This window comes from Galeopterus variegatus, unplaced genomic scaffold (assembly GCF_000696425.1).
Source record: "Galeopterus variegatus unplaced genomic scaffold, G_variegatus-3.0.2 Scaffold937, whole genome shotgun sequence".
Taxonomy (NCBI): Eukaryota; Metazoa; Chordata; class Mammalia; order Dermoptera; family Cynocephalidae; genus Galeopterus; species Galeopterus variegatus.
The window spans coordinates 107,093-129,334 of NW_007727048.1; the positions used below are offsets into that span (position 1 = coordinate 107,093).

The following is a 22,242-nucleotide window of genomic DNA, read 5'->3' on the forward strand; positions in this document are numbered from 1 at the left end:
GCGCTCCCGCCGAGGGTTCGGATCCCACATACAGACCGGTTCCCGCTCACTGGCTGAGCGAGGTACAGGCGCAACACCGAGGGTTGCGATCCCGTTGCCCGTCCCGGTCCGGTACGGGCGCGACACTGAGGGTTGCGATCTGTTGCCGGACACGAAAAAAGACAAAAAGAAAATAAAAATAAAATAAAATTACACGTGCCTAGAATTCCATTTGGTGTTGAGCATATTGGAAAAGCTTGGAGAAAAGTACTCTGGTGCCTGTGGGGGTCATTTGCTTCAGATGATGATGGATTGACAGGCTTTGGAACAAATGCTTGACAAAGAACATTCCTACATTCCTAAAGTGGAGAGGGTTACTTGTCCTTCACATCTGAGAACCCACGGCACAGAAACAGATGGGTACAAGATGACTTGAGTGTTCACTGGATTAGTGATGAGGAGATAACGGATGTTATTTTGACTGATGGGAGCAAGTTGAAGGCCATCGGCAGCAGTGAAGAGAATGACTTTTCACAAGATGAAATCCATGTGAGGGAAGGAGAGCTGACTGCTTCAGCCTGGCATGGGCTCATTAGGGCTACAGAGGGAACTGAGTCAAACCACACAGAGGTACTGCAGCTGACTCGAAAACATTAAATGTACGTGCTGGAACAGGTGTGATGATGGATATTTTTATACCCGTCATCTCATTCATTCACTTAGAAGCCCATTTGTTCACAAAGAAGGTCAATCTGTTATTAACCTTGTTTTTATAGAGAATGCAGCTAAAGCACAGACATAAATTCAAGATCACACAAGCTAGGAAGTTACCCATGGCTTCTGACTCCAAATCCAGTTATTTTTCCACTCCACCAAAGCAGTTTCCTATCCATCCTGCCACAAAAAACCGGTGATGACCTCAAGCCTCTGAGAAAGGTTAATTGTGTCCAACATTTCTATTTAGAAGAGTAGAGAAGTATTTAATTTAGTAAATTTCCCAAGCTCTGGAGGTAAATTCTCAGGAATCAGGAAGATTCAGCCATTTAAAATGACTCATTTCCTGAGGGCATCCAAGAGCCATGGTTTTACTCTACATAGTTCTGGGAAATCAGCTGGGCGGAGGCCTTCCGGATCACAGTCTTGGAGGTCATCTCCTTGTGAGACGTCAGATTATTTAGTTGGCCCCTCCTTGGAGAGTGTGGCACATTCTCCTAAATTTCGTTTGATGTTTTTTCCCCGAGGCTATCTATAGTGGATCAGAAGGAGGACAATGTAAAAAGAAAGTAGCAAGACTCACTTGTAGGCATCAATGGCAACTTCAAACAATTAGTAAAGCAGACCAATAAAAATATCAGTCTTACCCAATGCAGCTTAGTGACATGATGATTCAAGTTTTATACAGTAAGGAACCAGACACTTAAAATATTCCACAGGCCAATACAGTTGAAAACATGCTATCAACTCCTGAAATGAAGTTTAATTTGTGTATTTCTTTAGTCCAGTGAAATTCGTGTTTTATGGTTGAATTTTTTTCCTCAGTCATGTTTTTCTTTTGGATTCTTTTTTTCTCAACAGGAAATAGAAAATAAACATCTGACCTTAGCATAGTTAATCTCAAATAAATAAATGTGTGGAATGAAACTGAGACAAATAAATCAGGGTGTGTATGCTATGAAAGGAAATTACAAACTGAAGCCCATGATTCCATATTATTTGAAAAATGAACTGCCTTATAAGATACTCAAAAAATGAAAAATTAGCATATTTAACTTGCGAACAGATTGTACAAAATTTAAAGTAAATGACTGAAATAAAACATAAAATAGTCATATACACACTATGTCTATGGATCTTTAGTTGAGGTTAAAGCTTAAGAGCAGTCGACTGGAGAGCATGTATACTCTCCAATACCATGCTTTTCAGAGATACCATGATTATTTTGTATGGCAGGAGACTAATTTTTCCAGCAAGTAAGAATCTCAGCTGCCAAGCTTATGAGTATTGATATTTCACCTCTCGAGAACTAGTTCTGTAAGATCATAGTTGAACGAATTGGCCAAAGAAACAAAAAGGAGAAATTATTCCAAATGGAAGCTCTAATTTATAGCAGTATATATATTTGCTGGAGGTTGAGTGACTCATATTATTTGGGAAAACAAATAGATATATACAAACCATCTGCCTTCTTAACACTTAAGTACACAAGTGCTTCTGAGGTGTGTTTTTTATAATCCATTATTTACTTAATTTCTCCCAGACTCCCTTTCCTCAATTGTAAAATACTACAATAATTCTACTTTAGGGATTTTGAAGGTTAAACGAGACAATGTATAAGAAAGCATTTTAAAATGTAAAGTACCATTAACATACCCTAGTTACTTTTGGACCCATTTTCTTTTGTTCCTACCTTCCAATTTTTACTTAGGCAACTGTTTCCTTCCCAGTGACTATTTCCTACTAACATGTGTTGATGTTCATTTGTCAGAAGTAAGATGCCTGGGAATGGAGGGCAATAATGGCCTTGACTACCTACTTTATTAATTCTGCTTAAGGAAAGGCCAGTACATAAAAATTAAGACCCCACTTAAATGTTTAAATGGATGTTCTGTTCATCAAGAGTCTAAATTAGCCAATACTTGAAAAAAATTTCTCTTCAGTGCATGGAACTGTATCACTGTACCTACATCTTTTTTTTTTTTTTTTTTTTTCCTTTTTGTCTTTTTTACTGACCGGTAACGGGATCGCAACCCTCGGTGTTGCGCCCGTACCGGGGACCGGCAACGGAATCGCAACCCTTGGTGTTGTGCCCGCACTGCGCTCAGCCAGTGAGCGGGAACCGGTCTCCACATGGGATCCGAACCCTCGGCGGGAGCGCCGCCGCACTCCCAAGCGGCGCACTCTCCAGTGCGCCACCGGGCCGGCCCCCTACATCTTTTTTTTAAAGAGGGAAAAATAAGTTTCCTTGTACCCCAGAACTATTCAACACTATAACACATTTTCTCCATAAAATAAATTTTTAAAATATAAATCATTGAAATGATAATAATAATAAAGAAATAGCAAGAGAGTCCTCATAAACAATATAAATATTGACTAAGACTGTGAGGAAGAAAATTCATTGACTGTTTATATTATTCTTAAAAAGTAGACCTGAAAAATTATCACTTTGCCCCTGTTCAGTGAATCTTTTGTTGAAGTTTTTTTGGATGGGGAAGGGAATAATTACCAGCTAGGACTTGTGCAAAACATACCTGTAGAAGTCAAAGGCAAGGTGCACTTAATTTATTCTGACAACTGATGTAGCAACATAGTCATCTCTTAAATTATTCATCTTTCCAATAGACAGTTTCCCTCCTGGAGACCTCAGGGTTGAATTAGATCCAAGCTAAGTCTATTTAAAAGATAAACACATGAAGTAAATTTTGTCCTTGCATAGGTCTGTAGTAAATAGGAAAATAGTATACGTTTTTAGAAAATATTTACATCTATATACATTTTTTTAAAGATATTTTTCCTGACCTGGTTAAGAATCCTTTTAAAGAAATTCAGCTTTGTTTCATAAATAATGCAATGCTTGTTTGTGATTAGGTGAACCTAATCAGATACCCAGTGAGAGAGGCTATTGCTAGCAGATCCTTTCTACCGGATATAAAGAATATCTACACATTTTTTGGGTAGAGAGCTGTGCTTGGCAGTAGAATCAGTAAATCACTGTAGATACCAGTAATCCTCTTCCCTGAAGAGTCAATTTGGGGTTCCTCATAAACACAGAGCCTCTTCCCTGACTGTAGCTGGCCAGGAAGTGCTCTCCTCATCAGTTTCATGTTTCTGCAACTGCAGACCGGTTCTTAGAGGCAAGGCATATTAAGGGCCTTTTCTCTCGTAATGCTTCTATTTGTTGCACTGCTCACTGCTTGTTTTTTTGTTTTTGAGAGTTCAGGGTGGACTTGCATTCTGTTTCTGATTTGAAAAAGAAAGAGAAAATTATTTCTGTAGTCAGTGAACTTTGAAAGTACATGACTGTTCATTCAAATGGCAACAGGATCATGAGTCCGGGAAGGTGGCTGAGGACGAGCTGGAGAGGACCAGGTGCTTGGCAGGCAGATTGGCACCTTAACATATGGGTGAGCCCACTGTGGAAGCTCTTATGGAATTTAGACTATCCTTTCCCATAGTTAGTGTTCTTACCTCAGACATTTATTTCAAAGGCTCCAAAGCCTGAAGAAATAAGGGAAGAGAAAAAGCCTTAAGAAATTACCTCTTCTGAGATGAAGGAAGGCACATGTCCCAAATTGGCTTTCCATCACTGCTGGCCATAAAGGAAGCAAGCATGGAAATTGCCCTTACTGTGGTCACTGGATACCCCTTAAGTCTTTTGGAAGTCAGAGTATTTGCTCAACATCAAAAACAAACAAAAACAAAAGCTGCTTTAGAAGTTCAGTCCTGGCTGTGATGCTACCACCTCCAAAGTAATTCTTAAAAACAAGCTTCTCAGGACACTGTCCTGGGCATGAAGGGAGTAGACAGTTACAAGAGCATTTTTTGTCTCTCATCCTAGCTCTGATGTCCTCTAATGACATCTCAGAGCACCAAGCCCTTATCCCCCAGGAACTGTGAGGCTGGGTGTTAAGGGGCCAGTGTCAGGGACCCTAAAGTTTTCTGTGCTAATTAAAGGAGATCAGATAGAAGCAGACAACAGCACATGTGCTGGCCGAGTGTGTTTTCTTTTGCCCGACCTCCTCTAAATATCTCTCCTAACAGCCTCCAAAGTCAGTGAGTAACTAGGACTTTCAAGCTTTGGGTGATGTAGTATTTATGTTTTTTTGTTTTGTTTTGCTTTTATTTATTTTTTATATTTGAAACATAATTGATTATAAATATTTATGGGGTGAACTATCAGTATTTGTGTACATGCGTGATGATCAAATCAGTATTGATAGCATGTTCATCATTACAAATCATAATCATTCTTTGTGTCCATTACCCAGTTTCTCCCTGACGCCCCGATGTAGCGTTCATTTGAATTGGTTCTACTTCTTGTCAGTCAAGAGGAGCTTTACAGAGTGTCTCCCTGGAAACACTAGCTCTAGGGAATGTTCATAGCTGTTCTTTAAGTTAGTAGGGAAGGGCCAGATAAGCTTAGGAAACTCTGGGTTGAGCAAAGACCAAAAAGCTATGCAACTTGTCTTCTTTGGCCTTTTAATAGAACCTCTTCTGTCCCCAAATTAAATTGATCTTTTTAAAAGGTACAGAACAGGGGGCAGACATAGTGTTTGACTGTCAAGAGACTTGACAAGTACAGATCCTGTTTTTATTAATTGGGCATTTTCTTGGCTTTTCTATATTAAAAGCCAGCTCCACAGGCTTATTCAAAGTACTCTGGGTGACAGAGATAGAGCAAACCTATTAGACTGCTAAATATGCCCACTCTAAGTGTGTCCGAAACAACTGAATTATGTTGCTGTACTAATTTGGCTTCTCTATAGTTCTGAGTTAAGGAAGTAAATTGATTCCCTTTTCAACTTTAATCAACATAAATTTGGTTTACTGATGTACACCACATCCTCTTTTTCATTTACTTTTGAGCATTAGGAATGCTGTTTTTCGATTCATAGTGCTTTACTTAATTTTTGATTTTTAAGTGTTTTAAGTTCTTGAGATTTTCAGTCTGAGAACTGTATTAGGTCCGAGGGAGCCAAATTGCAGTAGGGGAGGAAATGAGAGTCAAGGTGGGGAGCTATTTTGGAGATCAAGTTTATTTTTATGGGAAGACATTATGTATCATCCTTTCTCATCATGGCAGTCATGCTATAATGTTGCAATCCAAAGATGTTCATGAAGATTCCTCAGCAAAGGAACTCCCAGCATCTGGTGTTAATAGTGGGCGCTGTACAGGTCAGTCCACAGTCTGACCAGGCCAGAAACTCAGCACCTGAGGCAAGGATTTTCTATCACAGGAAGGTGAAAGTCATTGTAGGATCCAAAGACTAAAATTTTGGGGGTTATTTACAAGGGTACTACAAAAGTTTATGTAAGAATAGAATTAAAAGGTAACATGAATCTTTCCATAAACTTTCTGAAGTACCCTCATATTTATACCAGTAAGTGTCAGATATGTGTTTCCATGTCATATTTCTATGCCTTCAATTGCAAAAATAGTTGGACCATCAAGATTTGACACAGACAACCCATTAGAATAAAGGAAGGATTCAGTGTTTCATTTTGGTTGTGACATACCTGGGCAAAAAGAACAAGCAAATTATGCCCAACTCAGAAGTTTTTGAACAATCATGGCTTAATATTTCTAATTTTTCAGGTTGTATCCACGCCATGCAAGTGCACTGAACAACCTTGGAACACTAACGAGAGACACGGCAGAGGCAAAGATGTACTATCAAAGGGCTCTCCAGCTACACCCACAGCATAACCGGGCTCTTTTCAATCTTGGGAATCTCCTTAAGTAAGTGGAATGTCTATCAGGTGGCCTTGTGATTTCAAGAAATCCTTTCCTTGGGGCCGGCCTGGTGGCGCACTGCTACAGTGCGCTGCTTGGGAGTGCGGTGGCGCTCCCGCCGAGGGTTCGGATCCCACATACAGACCGGTTCCTGCTCACTGGCTGAGCGAGGTGCGGACGCAGCGCTGAGGGTTGCGATCCCGTTGCCGGTCCCAGTCCGGTACGGGCATGACACTGAGGGTTGCGATCCGTTGCCGGACACGAAAAAAGACAAAAAAAAAAAAAATCCTTTCCTTCCCAGCACTCATTTGATTACACTGTTGTTGCCTCTTCCTAAAGCTGAATAATTAGGGTTTTCAGACTTTGGGTGAATATAATATTCATCTCAATTAATTCTATCCCTTATCAATCAAAAAGAGGATTGCTTAGAGCATTTTTCTGGAAATACTACTTCTGGGAGATGTTCATAGATTGTTTGTAAAGGGGTGGAAATTGGGAAGGGTTACATTGTCAAATAAATTTAGGATATGCTGAGTTAAGCAAAGATAATTCATTTATTGGGCTGGCCACTTAGCTCAGCTGGTTAGAGCTCTGTGTTGTAACACCAAGGTCAAGGGTTCAGATCCCTGTATAGGCCAGCCCCCCCGCCCCCACCAAAAAAAATTATTTATTGCAAGAAGCTTTAATATGCTAATATGCCTTGTGAATCTTTAAGAAGGGACTATGGGATACAGCATTTCCAAGGCTATTTTTTTTTTTTTGGCAAGGCATTTTCCAAGACAAATATTTAGTAGTGTACTTTGGGAAATGCAGTGTTCTCAAAAGGTGTAACCAAATGGTGTAACCACATACTCGGTTTGTATTACAGGTACGAAACAATGTGAGGCTTGCCTGGAATTAGTAATGGGAATTAGTGTGGTGACATTTGCTCTTAGGAATAACTCTCAAGCATAATCACTGGTGTTTGATTTTCACTCACTGCCCTGATAAGGGTTGATAATGTGATTAGTGTTATTGAAGACCAAAGTAACGGGGGTATTTTTACATCTTGTGTTTTTATAAATATAAAATCTGGACATGTTGGTGATGGTCCTGGCAATGATAGTAATAACAATGGTGGTGGTTATGGAATTCAGTTTCCAAATTTAAAAAAAAAAGGTTAAAAACATCAGAAATGGAAATTTAAAAGGTGAAAAATGGCTGGAATCAGAGAGTAATGATCTATACTTTTCGAATGCTGAAGAGCCACATACTGAATTGGTCTCGACCTCTAGACTTCTGGAGAGCACGTTTGGCTGTCTTTCCAATACCTTGAAGGCTAATGGTTTAGTTTGTTCTTTTGCCCTTTTCCTAATAAAATAGTCTTCATTGCCTGAGGAACTCAGAATGATGCATTTTCTTTACTTTCCTGTTTACTCCTTGACATGTTAACACAGATATTGATCCTTTTTACTAATGTGTGTGTTAATGTGTGTAAATTCACTTTAAAGTAAATAGGGAAGAAGAGGACACTAAGGTCCTGACAAGTTAAGTTCTGTGTACAAAGTCACCCTTGTTTACCTTCTGCTCTTTCACATGACAACATAGAACAAAGTGGCTGTCTCTCAGTGCAGATCAGTCTTAGAATCCAGTAGATTAAAATAATGATACTAGCTAACATTTGTGTCATACTTTCCAGTTTACAGATGAGTTTGTGTATATATATATATGTACACACACATACACACACACACACACACACACACACACACACACACACTGTTTAATCCTTGATAATTGTTGTGAGTACACACACACACACACACACACACACACACACACACTGTTTAATCCTTGATAATTGTTGTGAGCAGTGTTACCATCCTCATCTCCATTTTACAGGTTTTGACAGCAAGGTTCAGGGATCTCATGTGATCTTGGCCTAGACTGTGGCTTAGGATTGAATCTCTGGCATTGGACTGTTTGTCCTGTTCACTCTCCGTTACCCAGGCTGCCCACATAGCTCTCCAGTCCTAAAATTACATAGTATTAAACTATTAATGGCATGTGATTGCCTTTTGGGAGAAAGGACAATCTTGACTGTGTCTTTCTTAAAGACACAAGTTGGTTTGCATTACCCTGAGGTTCCTTTGCTAAGTGACAGAGGTGACCCAGACAACTGCAGGGCTAATCTATATTTAGATAACTCTGAGCTTTACTTCTGTTACATTAATATATTTCCGAGCCAGTAGCAATGGGTCAAAAGCAAAAAGAGGATAGAAATATTTTAAATTGGGTTTGACTTGATTTGTTTTACTATTTATTTAAGATTTACACCCTATTTCTCTATTGAGTTAACTTTTGAGTTATTACAGTTAACTTTTTAGAATTGTGCCCTTTTTTATAATCCAGAACTTAATGCTCATTCTAAGAACCCAAGTTATCTCTTTAGATAAGAGCAGTTTAGATTTGATTATCCCTGAGAGGAAAGCACTGCTATTATTTCTGTTTTATATATGAGGAAACTAAGATTTGGTTACTAAGAAAATAAGTAATGTGCCAAGGTCCCTTAGGGAGGAAACAGAAGAGACAGAAAGGGGCCCCAGGTACTCGCCTGCCTCCTTGTGGCTTACCTCACTGCTGGGATACAGCCTAGAGCAGCACTGTCCAACAGAAATAGAGCCATCCATGTAGTTTACAATTTTCAGATAGGCATATTTTAAAACACAAAAAAGTGAAATGAATTTTAATAATATGTTTTATATAACCACAGTATATTCAGATTTTTATTTTAACATGCAGTTAACATTAAAAATTAATTTTAAAAATTTAACGTGAAAAATTAAAAATATTAATGAGATGGTATGCGTTCTTTTTTATGCTAAATCTTTGAAAACCAGTGTATATTTTATACTTACAGCACCTATCAGACCAGCCATATTTCAAGTCTTTAATAGACATGTGATTAGCAGCTACTCTATTAATACAAACATTTATTAATAACCTTGACTTTGAGAGAAATATGAGGTTTTGCTCAGCCCAGAAGCTCTAAATAAGATGTGATTCTGTCAGAGCATCCCAGCAATCTTGTAGCAACTCATTTAAATTTTTGAAATTACATGACATACAGCTTTAGACCTATTCACAGCAGCAGACTTCACTAAGTATTATCCTAATCTATTTGGCCTCTTTCATGACCATTTCACTGGACTTTGAAGCTAATCTATTATGATTCTGTGCAGTGCATATACAGTGTGAGAGGCTGATAAGGAGCAGCTTTCCAGGCCAGAATTTTTAATTTATATTAATTATTGTTGGCTTTCCTTGAAACCTAAAATGTCAAAAAAAAAAAAAAAGAAAGAAAGAAAATAGGCAAGATTAGCATAAACTTTTTATGGATGAACAGAGCAGAAGTCCCTGATGGCTCGAGAGAATATATTAGAATATTTAAATTCAGGGTATGGGGAAAATATTTCTGTGAATGCTTGATTAAACTAGTTGCTGGTGTTTGTGCTGACACAGAATATGAAACGAACTTTTTAAAGAATCTTGTCATACCTCCCTCATTGCCAAAGCTACCTTCCACTCACATTATAGGATATAGGTATTAATAAATATGGGTGTGATGATAAATGTTATAATCAAAACCCAGAGAAAAATGTAATAGAATGTCCAATAATTCAACTGTACAGATGAATTTGATAACAGCATAATTTGATTTTTTTTTTAGTCTGCTCTTTTTAGCAAACTGAATTTCTAGAGAAATTCACACAGAAAGAAGGGTAACTATTATATTTAAAATAAACTTAAGTGTTTGGATATGTTGCCTTATAGCTTTTACACTGGCCACACAACCTTTTATTTTGTGTGTATTCAAGATACTAGTTCTCTCCTTCTCTACTTTTTAACTGAAGCCCCAGAAAGTACAAAATGCCAAGAAAATCTTTTTAAGGCCCTTACTAGTACGTTAGTATTTCAGCTTTGCGTGGGCAAGTTCTAGGTCTTCCTCTTGGAGGGAAATCCTACTTCCCTACCTCTCCTCCCATGGTAACCACCTCCCCTCCCATGGTAACCTATCAGTAGCCAGGTTACTTCCAGCTTCACTTATCTCCAGTCCCAACCCTATTACGCTTTCTCCCCCCTCATCTTTATCCAACTCTTACCTGTCTCTCTCCTGATCTCCTTCTTCCAGTTCTTTTGAAATTCAATCCAGCATCTCATAACACCATCTTCCTCCCAATCCCTGCCATCTCACAAGTTTTTGTACATTCTTCCACCGTCCTCAAGGGTTTGAGCACCATTCTTGCCAGCCCAGCTCTTGAATGCTGTTAGAATCTCTGTTCTCTCTGATTTTTGTGTTCATAATTTATGATCCCATCACTAATTTAGCTGTTATGCCTGTGACATCAACTTATGCTCTTTCACACCTGACCAGGCCAACCCCAGTTACTCCATTGCCTGTATTTTGCTTTCCCTAGACCAGTATCTCAATTACTTTTTTCATAATCACCAGCCCCCTTAAGGAGCTTTTTGAACATTGTTCCTAATTGCCCACTCCCCTAATTAAATATGAAGAATAAGATTTGTGAGGTAGGGCTGAGCTTTGGGAGACAACAAACTATTGCAGTGTATCAGATGACTTTTTGCTGCTACCACCTCACACCAAGAAACAATTTTCACCCCTGTGGAGAATGTATGCCCTAGACCCTCATCCAATCTGTCAAGTGCTGGAGGAGAAAATCACAGATCTTGAGCTGAGAGGGATCCTTACAAAACTCTGAAGGAGCATCATGGAAAACACAAACAAAACCCCAGAGAGCAGGTAAGAGCAGTTAGAGATTCATGCCCCTGGTCTTTTATGACATCTCATGTTTTCCTAATGTTCATGTGCCCTTTGTCCTCCTCCTCAGTGCCCTGTACACACACTCAGAGGTCAGCATCACGTCTTACTTTTACTGAGAATATTCAAGTCATTCAAGGTGAATTGTTGCAGCTTCCCTTCTTCCTCCCGCAAAATCTCCTGCTCGTTCACAGACCCCCTCTTCTTTTGCTCTTCCATGGGAGGAAGAATACCTTGCCTCCTCAATGAGGCTAGAGTTTACATCTGTGTTTATGCTCTTTCTTAAACTGAGGCAAGCCATACATGCAATAAAATACACAAATCTTAAGTGTTCAATGCAATGACTTTGGACAATTTTATATACTTTTATAATTAGTCCCCAAATAACATAGAGAATTTCCATCACCCCAGAAAGACCCCACACACGTCTTTCCATTAAATTTCTCCTCCTCTGAGGTAATCAATGTTCGGTTGTTTTTCACCATAAATTAGTTTGGCCTGTCTTAGAACTTCATTTAAAGGTGATCATTGAATGTGTACTTTTTTGGCCTCTGGATATTTTCATGTAGCATAATTTTTTGAGTCTTATCCATTTTGTTACATGTTGCTTTTTTATTGTCATGTAGTATTCCATTGTATTAACGTGCTGTAATTTGTTTATACATCTTCCTGTGGGCAGATACTTGGTTTGTTTACAGGTTTGGGTTATTATGAATAAGACTGTTGTGAGTATTCATGTTCCAGTCTTTCTATGTTCATTTTCTCGTGGGTAAATATATAAAGTAGAACTGTGGGTAAATGTTTCTTTAATGTTTTAAGAAATTGCCAAACAGTTCTCCAAAGTAATTGTATCATTTTTCACTCCATCAGCAGTGGTGAGAGATCCATTTGCTCCACATTCCTGCTAACATTTGGTGGTGTTCATCTTTTTATTTTAGCCATTAGCAGTCATTAGTGTAAAGTCCACATGTGCTCTTGATTCTGTTTCTTTCTCCTTCCCCCCATCTGTTATGATGGATGTCTCTTAGGTCTTAATATTCTTCCCAGTCCAGAAACTTGAGCATGTCCCAGACTCCCCCAGGGGATTCTTCTCAGTTGAGTTAGTCCCCCAAGTGGTTCTCCTGCCTCCTTAATTTTGATGAAATTGGCAAGAAGAGCGGTTCCCAGTTGTTTCTCCTGCCCTTGCACCTGTTTGTACAGCTCTCTAGGGGAGGTGCTCTCTCAGCCCCTATTCCCTTAATTTCTCAGAAGTGAAGAATATGACTCTGTTGACCTTCTCCTGCTTTTGAAACTCTTTATTTCATTGCTCATATTATGGTGCATTATTTTGCTCTTCTATATCTAACACCTGCCCTTCTTCTACCTTCCCTATAAATTTAGGGAAATCTGAGAAATTTGTTGAGTACCCGTTGCATATAGACATATGGTCCAAACATTTTAGCATTCAGGACCTTCCATAATCCTTCCACTTTCCTCCGTATTTTACACTACCGTGTTTAACTAACCCAGACACTAGCCAGACTGACCACTTGTCAGTGTATGAGAAACAGTAACCTGCCAGACTACCTTTGAGAGAATGTTACTAAGGTTTTGAAGTGAGATCTCTTCTAGTTCATTTAAAATGGGGTTTCATTTGCATTTTTGTCATCCTATAGTCAGGATCTATCCAAAACCGAATTATCTGGGAAATGATGAAAATGCTTACCTACTTGCCCACGATTTGGGAGTTATTTGCATATAAACAGATTGCTAATTGTTAAAATATGTTTATGAGTACCTCTTCCCCACCACGACTCTACCTGTTCATACTGTGATTACTAATGAATTGAGCTTGCGTTGTTTTAATCCGTCCCGTGGTTTGCAAGGGAAGCACCCTTCCCTCATCTTTGCTTTTGCTGTGATGGCTGCAGTAAGCACTGCTGAGAGGTCCACGCTGTGTCAGGGCACTGCGGGTGAGAGTGAGCTTTAAGGAACTCCCGGTTTTGTTTACATTTTCTTGAAGGAATTGGAATGCCATCATTTTCTTCCCTTACATAAATATTTCTAACAGAGAATAATTAAATAGGCCACACTTCTTTGTCAAGTATAACAGTTTTCAGTAGTCTCTGCTGTCCTGAAAATCATTTTCCACCCTCTTTACCCTTATAATCTTTTCTGGGCTCATTTGCAATGTAGTCCCCTTAAGCTCCTGTGCTGAGGGATAACTTGGAATGACTTGAGATATATAGGTTAAAGAAGGTTAAAAAGGAATAATTCAATTAAGAGAATAAGGGAGGGCTGGCCAGTTAGTTCAGTTGGTTAGAACATGGTGCTGATAAGACCAAAGTGTAGGATTTGTTCCCTGTACCGGCCAGCTGCAGAGAGAGAGAGAGAGAGAAATGTGGATAATCATTGGAAATTTCTTTTTGCATACATTGTCTTACTTTAGAGTGTCAAGCACCTCAGTAGGAGATCAACTTTGCCCAGATACATAAGCTAAATTTGGTATATAGGTCGTTAGAGGTGATCAAAATGCTTTCAAATCTAAAAATGCTCTGCGCGAGCCAGGAGGGGAAATGCGATGGATGGAGAGAGGAATACGCATATTCCGTGTGTTACCACTGGCCCACACCTGCCTGTGGCCTGCAGGATCTGGCCTGGGAAGCACTCTGGGGGGTCAAGCTTGCCATTATGGCTCTTCCCCTTCCTGGTGACTGCTTATCAACTCTGCCAACCTACCTTGTGTGTTACCACTGGCCCACACCTGCCTGTGGCCTGCAGGATCTGGCCTGGGAAGCACTCTCGGGGGTGAAGCTTGCCATTATGGCTCTTCCCCTTCCTGGTGACTGCTTATCAACTCTGCCAACCTACCTCCCATTTTTACCCTCCTCAAACAGGCCCAGCCTCCCCGGCCAGTGCTTTCGTGCTGGGCCACAGGTCTGCTGGGCATCACTGCAGGGCTCTCTGCCATCACCCTTCCTGCCACCCTCCTCCTCCAAGCAAAAGGAACAACAGCAGCTGACAAGTGAGTGAGGATTGACACAGCGCTTCCTCATGTCTCACAAACTGTCACTTGAGGTAGCCAGAGGATGGGCAGCATCACTCTTCTATGGCAGATAGGGAATCAGCTAGGAGAGGGTCCCGCGCCAGTAAGCTGTGAGGTGGGACGGCTAAAACCAGTGCTTTCTTTTTTTTTCCTTTTTTGTCTTTTTTTACTGACCGGTAACAGGATCGCAACCCTCGGTGTCGCGCCCGTACCGGGGACCAGCAACGGGATCGCAACCCTTGGTGTCGCGCCCGCACCGCGCTCAGCCAGTGAGTGGGAACCGGTCTCCACATGGGATCCGAACCCTCGGCGGGAGCGCCGCCGCACTCCCAAGCAGCGCACTCTCCAGTGCGCCACCGGGCCGGCCCCATAAAACCAGTGCTTTCTGACATCGAACTGTGCACTATCATCCCCTGGGTGTGCTCCACAGGACTAGCAGCTGGTAGAGCATAGTGGGTCTGAATCTCAGCTCTACTGTGTAATAGTTTGTGACCTTGGGAAAATGATTTTATCTTGCAGTGCCTCCAATTGCTCATCTATAAAGTGGAAATAATACTAGTAACAACATCTTTCTTGAGTGCTAAATACAATAATGCACATAAGTTCTTAACATAGGACCTAGCACCCAATAGTGATGAAATAAGTTTTAGCCATTATTGACTATTATTAGCCCAGGGATATAATTTCTTGCTTCCTATTTGAACTCAGGTTCTTGGTATAAAATTAATAATGAATCAGAAACAGATGGTGCATTTTAACAGTGTTAGACAATATTCAACCTCCTTGAGACTCAGTTTCCATCTCTTTAAATTAAGCAACGGGACCAAGTGATCCTGTAGAGCTCTCCAGCTGCAAGAATCTGTGGTTATACTTATGGCTACAGGCTTCTAGTCTCTCTTGTAAGTAGAAGACCGGAGAAGAACTGGAAAGTCCCCTTGCTTTTCAGAGGCAATATGTGCGCTGTAACAACATCCTGCCTTTGCTGAGAAATCAGTGAGGCTCTGGTAGAAACCGCAGGTGGGAATTTTCTAGTCTCTCTTGTAAGTAGAAGACCGGAGAAGAACTGGAAAGTCCCCTTGCTTTTCAGAGGCAATATGTGCGCTATAACAACATCCTGCCTTTGCTGAGAAATCAGTGAGGCTCTGGTAGAAACCGCAGGTGGGAATCTGGCTGGCAAGTGGGGAAGGAGCAAGTGGAGCTGACATTTATTGCAACCTCCTACATGCCAGACACTCAGCTAAGCACACCACCCTTGTTTATTTCACACTTACAGGAACCTGGAGAGGGTAGAGATGAATATACACATTTCACAGATTTGGCCACTGAGGTTCCTAGAGGTGAAGCATCTCACCCAAGTTATTCTGCTGGTGAGCACAGAGCTGGGATTTAGACAGTAATCAGCCTGAGCTAGGGATGTGCACTAAACTGCATCATCAAAGCTTCCCTTTAGCTACGGGGTAAATGAATCCTGGACAGATCAGGATATTCTCAGCTGCCTTTTTTTTTATAAGGTTCCAACCTGATAGCATTGTTTTTATGCTTTTCCTCAATCCTGAAAGGACTTAGCGTATATACCCAGTACCGGGAGCTTTGGAGGGACACTGACTTGGGACTAGTTTTGCTCTTTGAAGTGACACGCTTGGGACTAGTGTCCCCTCTGCCCACCTCCAAGCACTCATGGCACAGAACTGGCTCGGTATATGCAGGAGCAAGGTCTTGGTGGGATGAATATCCTGCTGCCTGAGAACAGAGCAGGGACCTCACACGCTGACAATAAAGACATCAAGAGCCATTCCAAAGGAGCAAAGGAAGGGACTCAGGACTCACATCTCAGCATCTACTCTGTGGCAGTCCCCAGGTGAGGCCTTATGTGAGCTGCTTATCTATTCCTGCTGTCTGTGGCTGCGCGGGGTCAGAACGTGCCATCTTTCCGTTCCTCAGTTTCTAGCTGGGAGGAGAGAGTTATGAGAGGGGGCAAGCAATCTACTCTCTGAATTTTAACTATAGTGATTACGATTTTGAATTGAAATATTTTTATTTTTCATTCTTCACCAAATAATATGAATCTGTGTCCTCTGGACAGTTTTTTGTGGCTTCTGTAAAAAGTCAAACAGAAAAATTAGAATGAACCTCAGTAAACTAGGTGCTATATTTCCATTGTATTGCCCAGATGTGCTCAATTAACTTGAATCTAAAATAAACTGTATAGAATATAATTCAATTTTCTTCTCTTTCTATATAGGAGAGATATTAGAGCCATAGAAAAATGTTTGCTCCGGAACAGTCATCTTAGTCAGACATTTACAATTTGCCTCTCACAATTCAGTTTTTCAGAAGACCTGGTAAAGTCTATTTGCGTCCCGCCCCCCAAAAATCCTAATCTATTTCATTTATGAGAGACATTTTTTGATGCAATGAAAAAACACCCCAAAAAAGGACTGGTAATTAAGAGGGCTGCCCAGCACTCCAACTTTGTACTGTGGTTAATGGGAAATTTCACTGCTGCCAAGCAGATCACCAAATCCATTTATTTCTGTTACTGGTATTTCCTAAATCCTCCCCAAAAGTCAGTAGTTTTTCAAAGCAAGCATCTGCTTTCAGTTTAGATGAATGTCATGAGATTTTAGACAGGAATCCAAAAAGTTTCCTAAATGACAAACTTAACAGGTCCTTAATTACTGAAATAAAATGTGGTGAAGTCTTATTTGCTTTTGCTAAGTATCTGTCATTGAGATAGAGCCAGGACAGTGAGATGATGCAAATGTTTTTACTTAACACACAGGAAAAACAGTTCCACTGCTGTATAACCAAAGGGAAAATTCACAGTGAAACTACAAATGTTTAATGGAAAAATCTGCACATTATGAATAAGATCTGATTTCTACTTATTGTTTCTCATATGAAATTAACGATGAAGATGTTACTGGTCCCAGGAACCCATTCTCAGGAATTTTAGCCTTTTGGAAGTTCCTAGGGGAAACAAGGGAGTGGTGTTTTGCTGTAAAATATCAGTAGGTTTTCATTTATGTTATGATGCTTATAGGGTAACACAGGCTTTGAGACATGGATTCACAGTAAAGATCATTCACAGTAGAGCACCTACAGGAGAGAGAAAACTGCCTCTTCCAATTGCCATATTCCCAATGTCGCCCACCACCCTCCCCACACAACCTCCCCCCTGACCTAGCATCTGGAAGTCTCTCTCCTGGGACAAATCACCCAGCCCCTGCCACCTTTCTCTTCTGCTCAGATTGTCCCAAGGAAGTCTTTCACCTGTTTTTTTTAAGCTTTCAGCATCCTGTCACATTTAGCCTCATATAAGGGATCAATTGATCATACAAATCCCATCTACAAACCAGGGCAGTGTTTCTTACAGCCTAAGCTAAAGACCACCCTCAACAGAATCAACTTAATACACCCAAGGGGTGTATTAAGAATGATTCCTGGGCTCCACCCCAGACTTACTAGATCTTACAAGGCCTGGGATTCTTAATTTTACCAAACACCTAGGAATTTTAAGCACTAAAATTCAAAAGGATATTGATCTAAGGGAGAACTGAAGACAAAGTATTTTAGGTCCTGGATATCAAAAATCAGCTGGTGACTCTATTTAGCAGATACGGAAATTCAGGGTACCAAGGGGCAGTAATAAATATTGCCTCATCCTGGAGCAGTTTTTTTCACCTATCCAGACCTGCTTTTTTCATTCCTCAGGGATCCCTAATGTTTTCATCAGTGGCCATTGAACCCCCTAACAGAAGTTCTGAGAGTCCTCGGTGTCCTTAGTGTCACATGGGTTTCCAAAGTGTTCTTTTCCATGACTCCAAACTCAAACTGTGTCCATGGCTAACTGGACAGGATATGTACTGAGGTTAGATTTTTATTTATTTGTTCACCAATTATGGGCTAGTTAATTTTGGCCTTTTCTATATAATGCAGAGAAACAACCTGTGGACTTGGTAAGCTATATCACATGCTTGGTCATTTAAGATAAAAAGGTTATTTTAATATTTTTCCCTTTTCAAATTAACCTGTCTCAATCCACTTTAAATGGCTAACAGGGTAGTCCTATATAGATGAGGCTAGCGTTGATAATGGGCTTCTGACTTCCCTATATTAGTTATTATAGAGCCACAACGAATGCATTAGGAAGTCTTAATACTGTCTAATGCTGGCCCAGGGGTGATCTGTACAATTAGAGTACATGGATAATTCCCCTTATTAAGAAATTTTATAATGTCTACTTGAAATGTTCTGCCTCTCTTATGACCACTTCCTTTTTAAGTAACTGCTTAAATCTTTGTTTTCTAAGAAGCTTTCTTGGCTTGACTGCAGAAGAGGCTCAAAATTGCTCTTGGCTCTTTCTAGCCTAAATATTCACCTTTCGCAATCACCCCCATAAAATGCAGAGCCTCTCCTATTTATGGCCCTAATGTCAGCTGGACTGTTGGTCTTGCCACTAAGGCCTCGTGACCTCCGTGTTTGCCTCAGAGTGAGGCTTCCTGGGGTAATGACTTTTTGTAACTGGTGTTATTTTACATTTAATGCAATGCTGTTAATTTAGGTATGATGATTATTATATTGAAACCTAATGTTGTATCAGATGTAAAGAAAAAGATGTAGATTCAAGTTTGATGTCTTACCTAAATTGTTTATAAATATTTTGAAATGTGGAAGTATATTACTTATGAAAGAATTTCAAAAACACTACATTCTCCTCAATTTTAAAAATTAATTAAAAAAAGAAGGGAAGAGATAGGTTTCAGTAGGTGGTGTTAGAAACATTAAATGAGCTAATAAAAACCAAAACATAGGGCCGGCCCGTGGCTCACTCGGTAGAGTGCGGTGCTGATAACACCAAGGCCCCGCGTAGGTGGTGTTAGAAACATTAAATGAGCTAATAAAAACCAAAACATAGGGCCGGCCCGTGGCTCACTCGGTAGAGTGTGGTGCTGATAACACCAAGGCCCCGGGTTCGGATCCCATATAGGGATGGCCGGTTCGCTCACTGGGTGAGCGTGGTGCTGACAACACCAAGTCAAGGGTTAAGATCCCCTTACCGGTCATCTTTTTTAAAAAAGAAAAATGAAATTTATTTCTTACAGTTTTGGAGGCTGGGAAGTCCAAAGTCCAGCGAACACATCTGGTGGGGGCCTTCTTCTGGGTGGTGACTCTCTACAGCAACACAGGATATCACATGGCAAGAAAATGGGAATAGCCCTCTCATGTGCTCCTTGTAAAGCCACGAGTGCCACTTCTGTGACAGTCCACTGAACCATTAACTCATTACTCTACAGATGGATTAATCCATTCATGAGGGCATAGTTGTCACGATCCAATTACCTCTTAAAGCCCCCACCTTTCAACACTGCCACAGTCTAATTTCCCACCCTCTTAACACTGTCATAGTGGGGATCAAGCTCCAGTGAGTTTTGGGGGGACAGACAATCCATAGCAGATGCTATGCTTGTAATTTTCCTATGGTTCTAAGTTAGGCTTGGGATGCTTCTGTTTTCCTTAGGATCACTTCAATATTATTTAAAGAGCTCTAGAAACAAAGATACAAAATGGGTAATTACATTGTCCCTTCTGCCAAATTTTATTAGAATATTGGAGAAGTTATATAAGGAGATTTACGAAGACCTAGAAATAAAAAAATATAGTAAAACCATGTTTTTTTTAAAAAAAAATAATGTAGCAGTTATTGAATTCATACTATGTGCAGATCACTGTACTAGTATATGGAATTTTTAAAAAAAAATAAGATTAATAAGATAAGGGTCCTGCCTAAGAAAGAGCTTAAAATCTAGTAACGGTCACAGACAGAGTGCGTAACATTTCAGCGAGTGAGTGCAGAAATGCCAAGTGTGGCCTCAATGGAATGGACTAGACTTGAAGTTCTATTTTATAATCCTGGTGTTTTAGCAGCTGTGTGATTGGATGCAAATCACTTGAGCTTTCTAAATTTCAGTGTTTGATTTGTGTTGGGGTGGTGGTAGTTGATATTGTTGTCTAAATCTTTAAAATGGAGACAACTACGCCTATTTCATAATCCTTAATGAGAGTTAAAATAAACCACTTAGTGTGGTTCTTGGTGGAGAGTAAATATTCAGGGAATTACTCTGTGACCATGCAGCTTAAAAAATTTTTAAAACAAGAGGCAGTGGCAGGTGCCTTTCATGTGCTATGCCAGGGCCCTGGAGAAAAGTACACTTGAGCCCAGTTACTCAGAATGTTCAAGAACAAGGGCAGCTTAGAGGCCAGAACAGGACTTCTAAATGGTGATTCCCTACCATCTTTTTTCTTATGGAGGTACATAAAGAAAACCAGAATGTAAGACAGGTGACATATATGTATATAATTTTTTTCTGATGAGGGGATCATGCTTTGAGCTGGGCGAGTCAGGGAGTTGAGTGGGTTGGAAGGAAAAGCATCTGTGAGTGGCGTGGCAAGAACTCCTGCTGAGAAGTGCAAGACCGGTGAGTCCTTCCTTTGTGCTTGGAACCATGGCAAAAATCACTGAGGCTCTCTGAGTCTTAGTTTTCACTACTATAAATCAAGGAGGTTAGATTATATATGTAATTCTTAAATCTGGATGGTTTTCATTATTCCCATGGAGAGCTTCCTATTAAGAGGCTCAACCTCAGAACACTAAGGTCTTTTTAAAAGCCCCCCACCCAATCCCGGTGATTTAAGGGTACAGTTAAGAGAGAATCAATGGTTTATGTGTTTTCCTAGGTTCTGCAGAATAGATGCCAAAGGCTACCCAGTCCTGCTGAAGTAGGGGATACCTGGGTATGTTTGGAATGTTGGTCAGAACCACATTGTAGAGGGTTTTATTTATTTATTTATTATTTTACTTCTTAAAATATGTTGTACTTGATTTTCATGCCCCTTTACCCGTTCCTCTTCCCCCTCCCCCCCCATATCTGTTTACTTGACTTAAATAGTTCAAGGGATTTTTGTGGTTATTCTGTCTTCTTCCCCTCCATCTTTTATTTGTTTTTGTGTTTGTTTATTTATTTATTTTTAGCTCCCACAAATAAGTGAGAACGTGTGGTATTTCTCTTTCTGTGCTTGACTTGTTTCACTTAATATGATTTTCTCTAAGTTCATCTGTGTTGTTGTGAATGGTAGTATTTCATTCTTTTTTATAGCAGAGCAGTATTCCATTGCATAGATATACCAGTTTCCTTATCTACTCATCAGATGATGGACATTTGGGCTGGTTCCAGCTCTTGGCTATTGTAAATAGAGCTACAGTAAACATTGGAGTATAGCTATCCCTTTGACTTGATGATTTCCATTTCTCTGGGTATATTCACAGGAGTGGAATCCCTGGGTCATATGGTAGATCTGTCTTTAATTGTTTGAGGAACTGCCATATCATTTTCCATAAAGGCTGCACCATTTTGCAGCCCCACCAACAGTGAATGAGAGTTCCTTTTTCTCTGCAACCTCTCCATTACTTATCATTCTCAGTCTTTTGGATGTTAGCCATCCTAACTAGAGTGAGATGGTATCTCACTGTGGTTTTGATTTGCATTTCCCTGAAGCTGAGTGATGTTGAGCATTTTTTCATGTGTCTGTTGGCCATTTGTTTATCTTCCTTTCAGAAATGCCTGTTCAGCTCCTTTGCCCATTTTTTAATTGGGTTACATGTTTCTTTGCTGTAAAGTTGTTTGAGTTCCTTGTATATTCTGGATATTAATCCTTTGTCAGATGTATATTTTGCAAATATTTTCTCCCACTCTGTTGGTTGTTCTTTTACTCTGTTGATTGGTTCTTTTGCTGTGCAGAAGCTTTTTAGTTTGATATAATCCCATTTGTTTATTTTACCTTTAGTTGCTTATGCTTTTTGGGTCCTATTCATGAATTCTGTACCCACTCCTACTTCCTGGAGAGTTTCCTCTATGTTTTCTTTAAGGAGTTTTATTGTTTCAGGATGTATATTTAATTCTTTAA

General features: G+C 40.0%; 1 protein-coding gene across 1 annotated transcript in view; it reads left to right on the forward strand.

The window, feature by feature from the left end:
• TMTC1 (transmembrane and tetratricopeptide repeat containing 1) overlaps nucleotides 1-22,242 on the forward strand; it is a gene marked incomplete at its 5' end in the record, with an annotated part of 170,532 nt that overhangs the window by 90,327 nt on the left and 57,963 nt on the right. Inside the window, one exon of the mRNA XM_008573589.1 lies at nucleotides 6,296-6,439. Coding sequence (XP_008571811.1) covers nucleotides 6,296-6,439 — 144 coding nt within the window. The remainder of the gene's footprint in view (nucleotides 1-6,295; nucleotides 6,440-22,242) is intronic.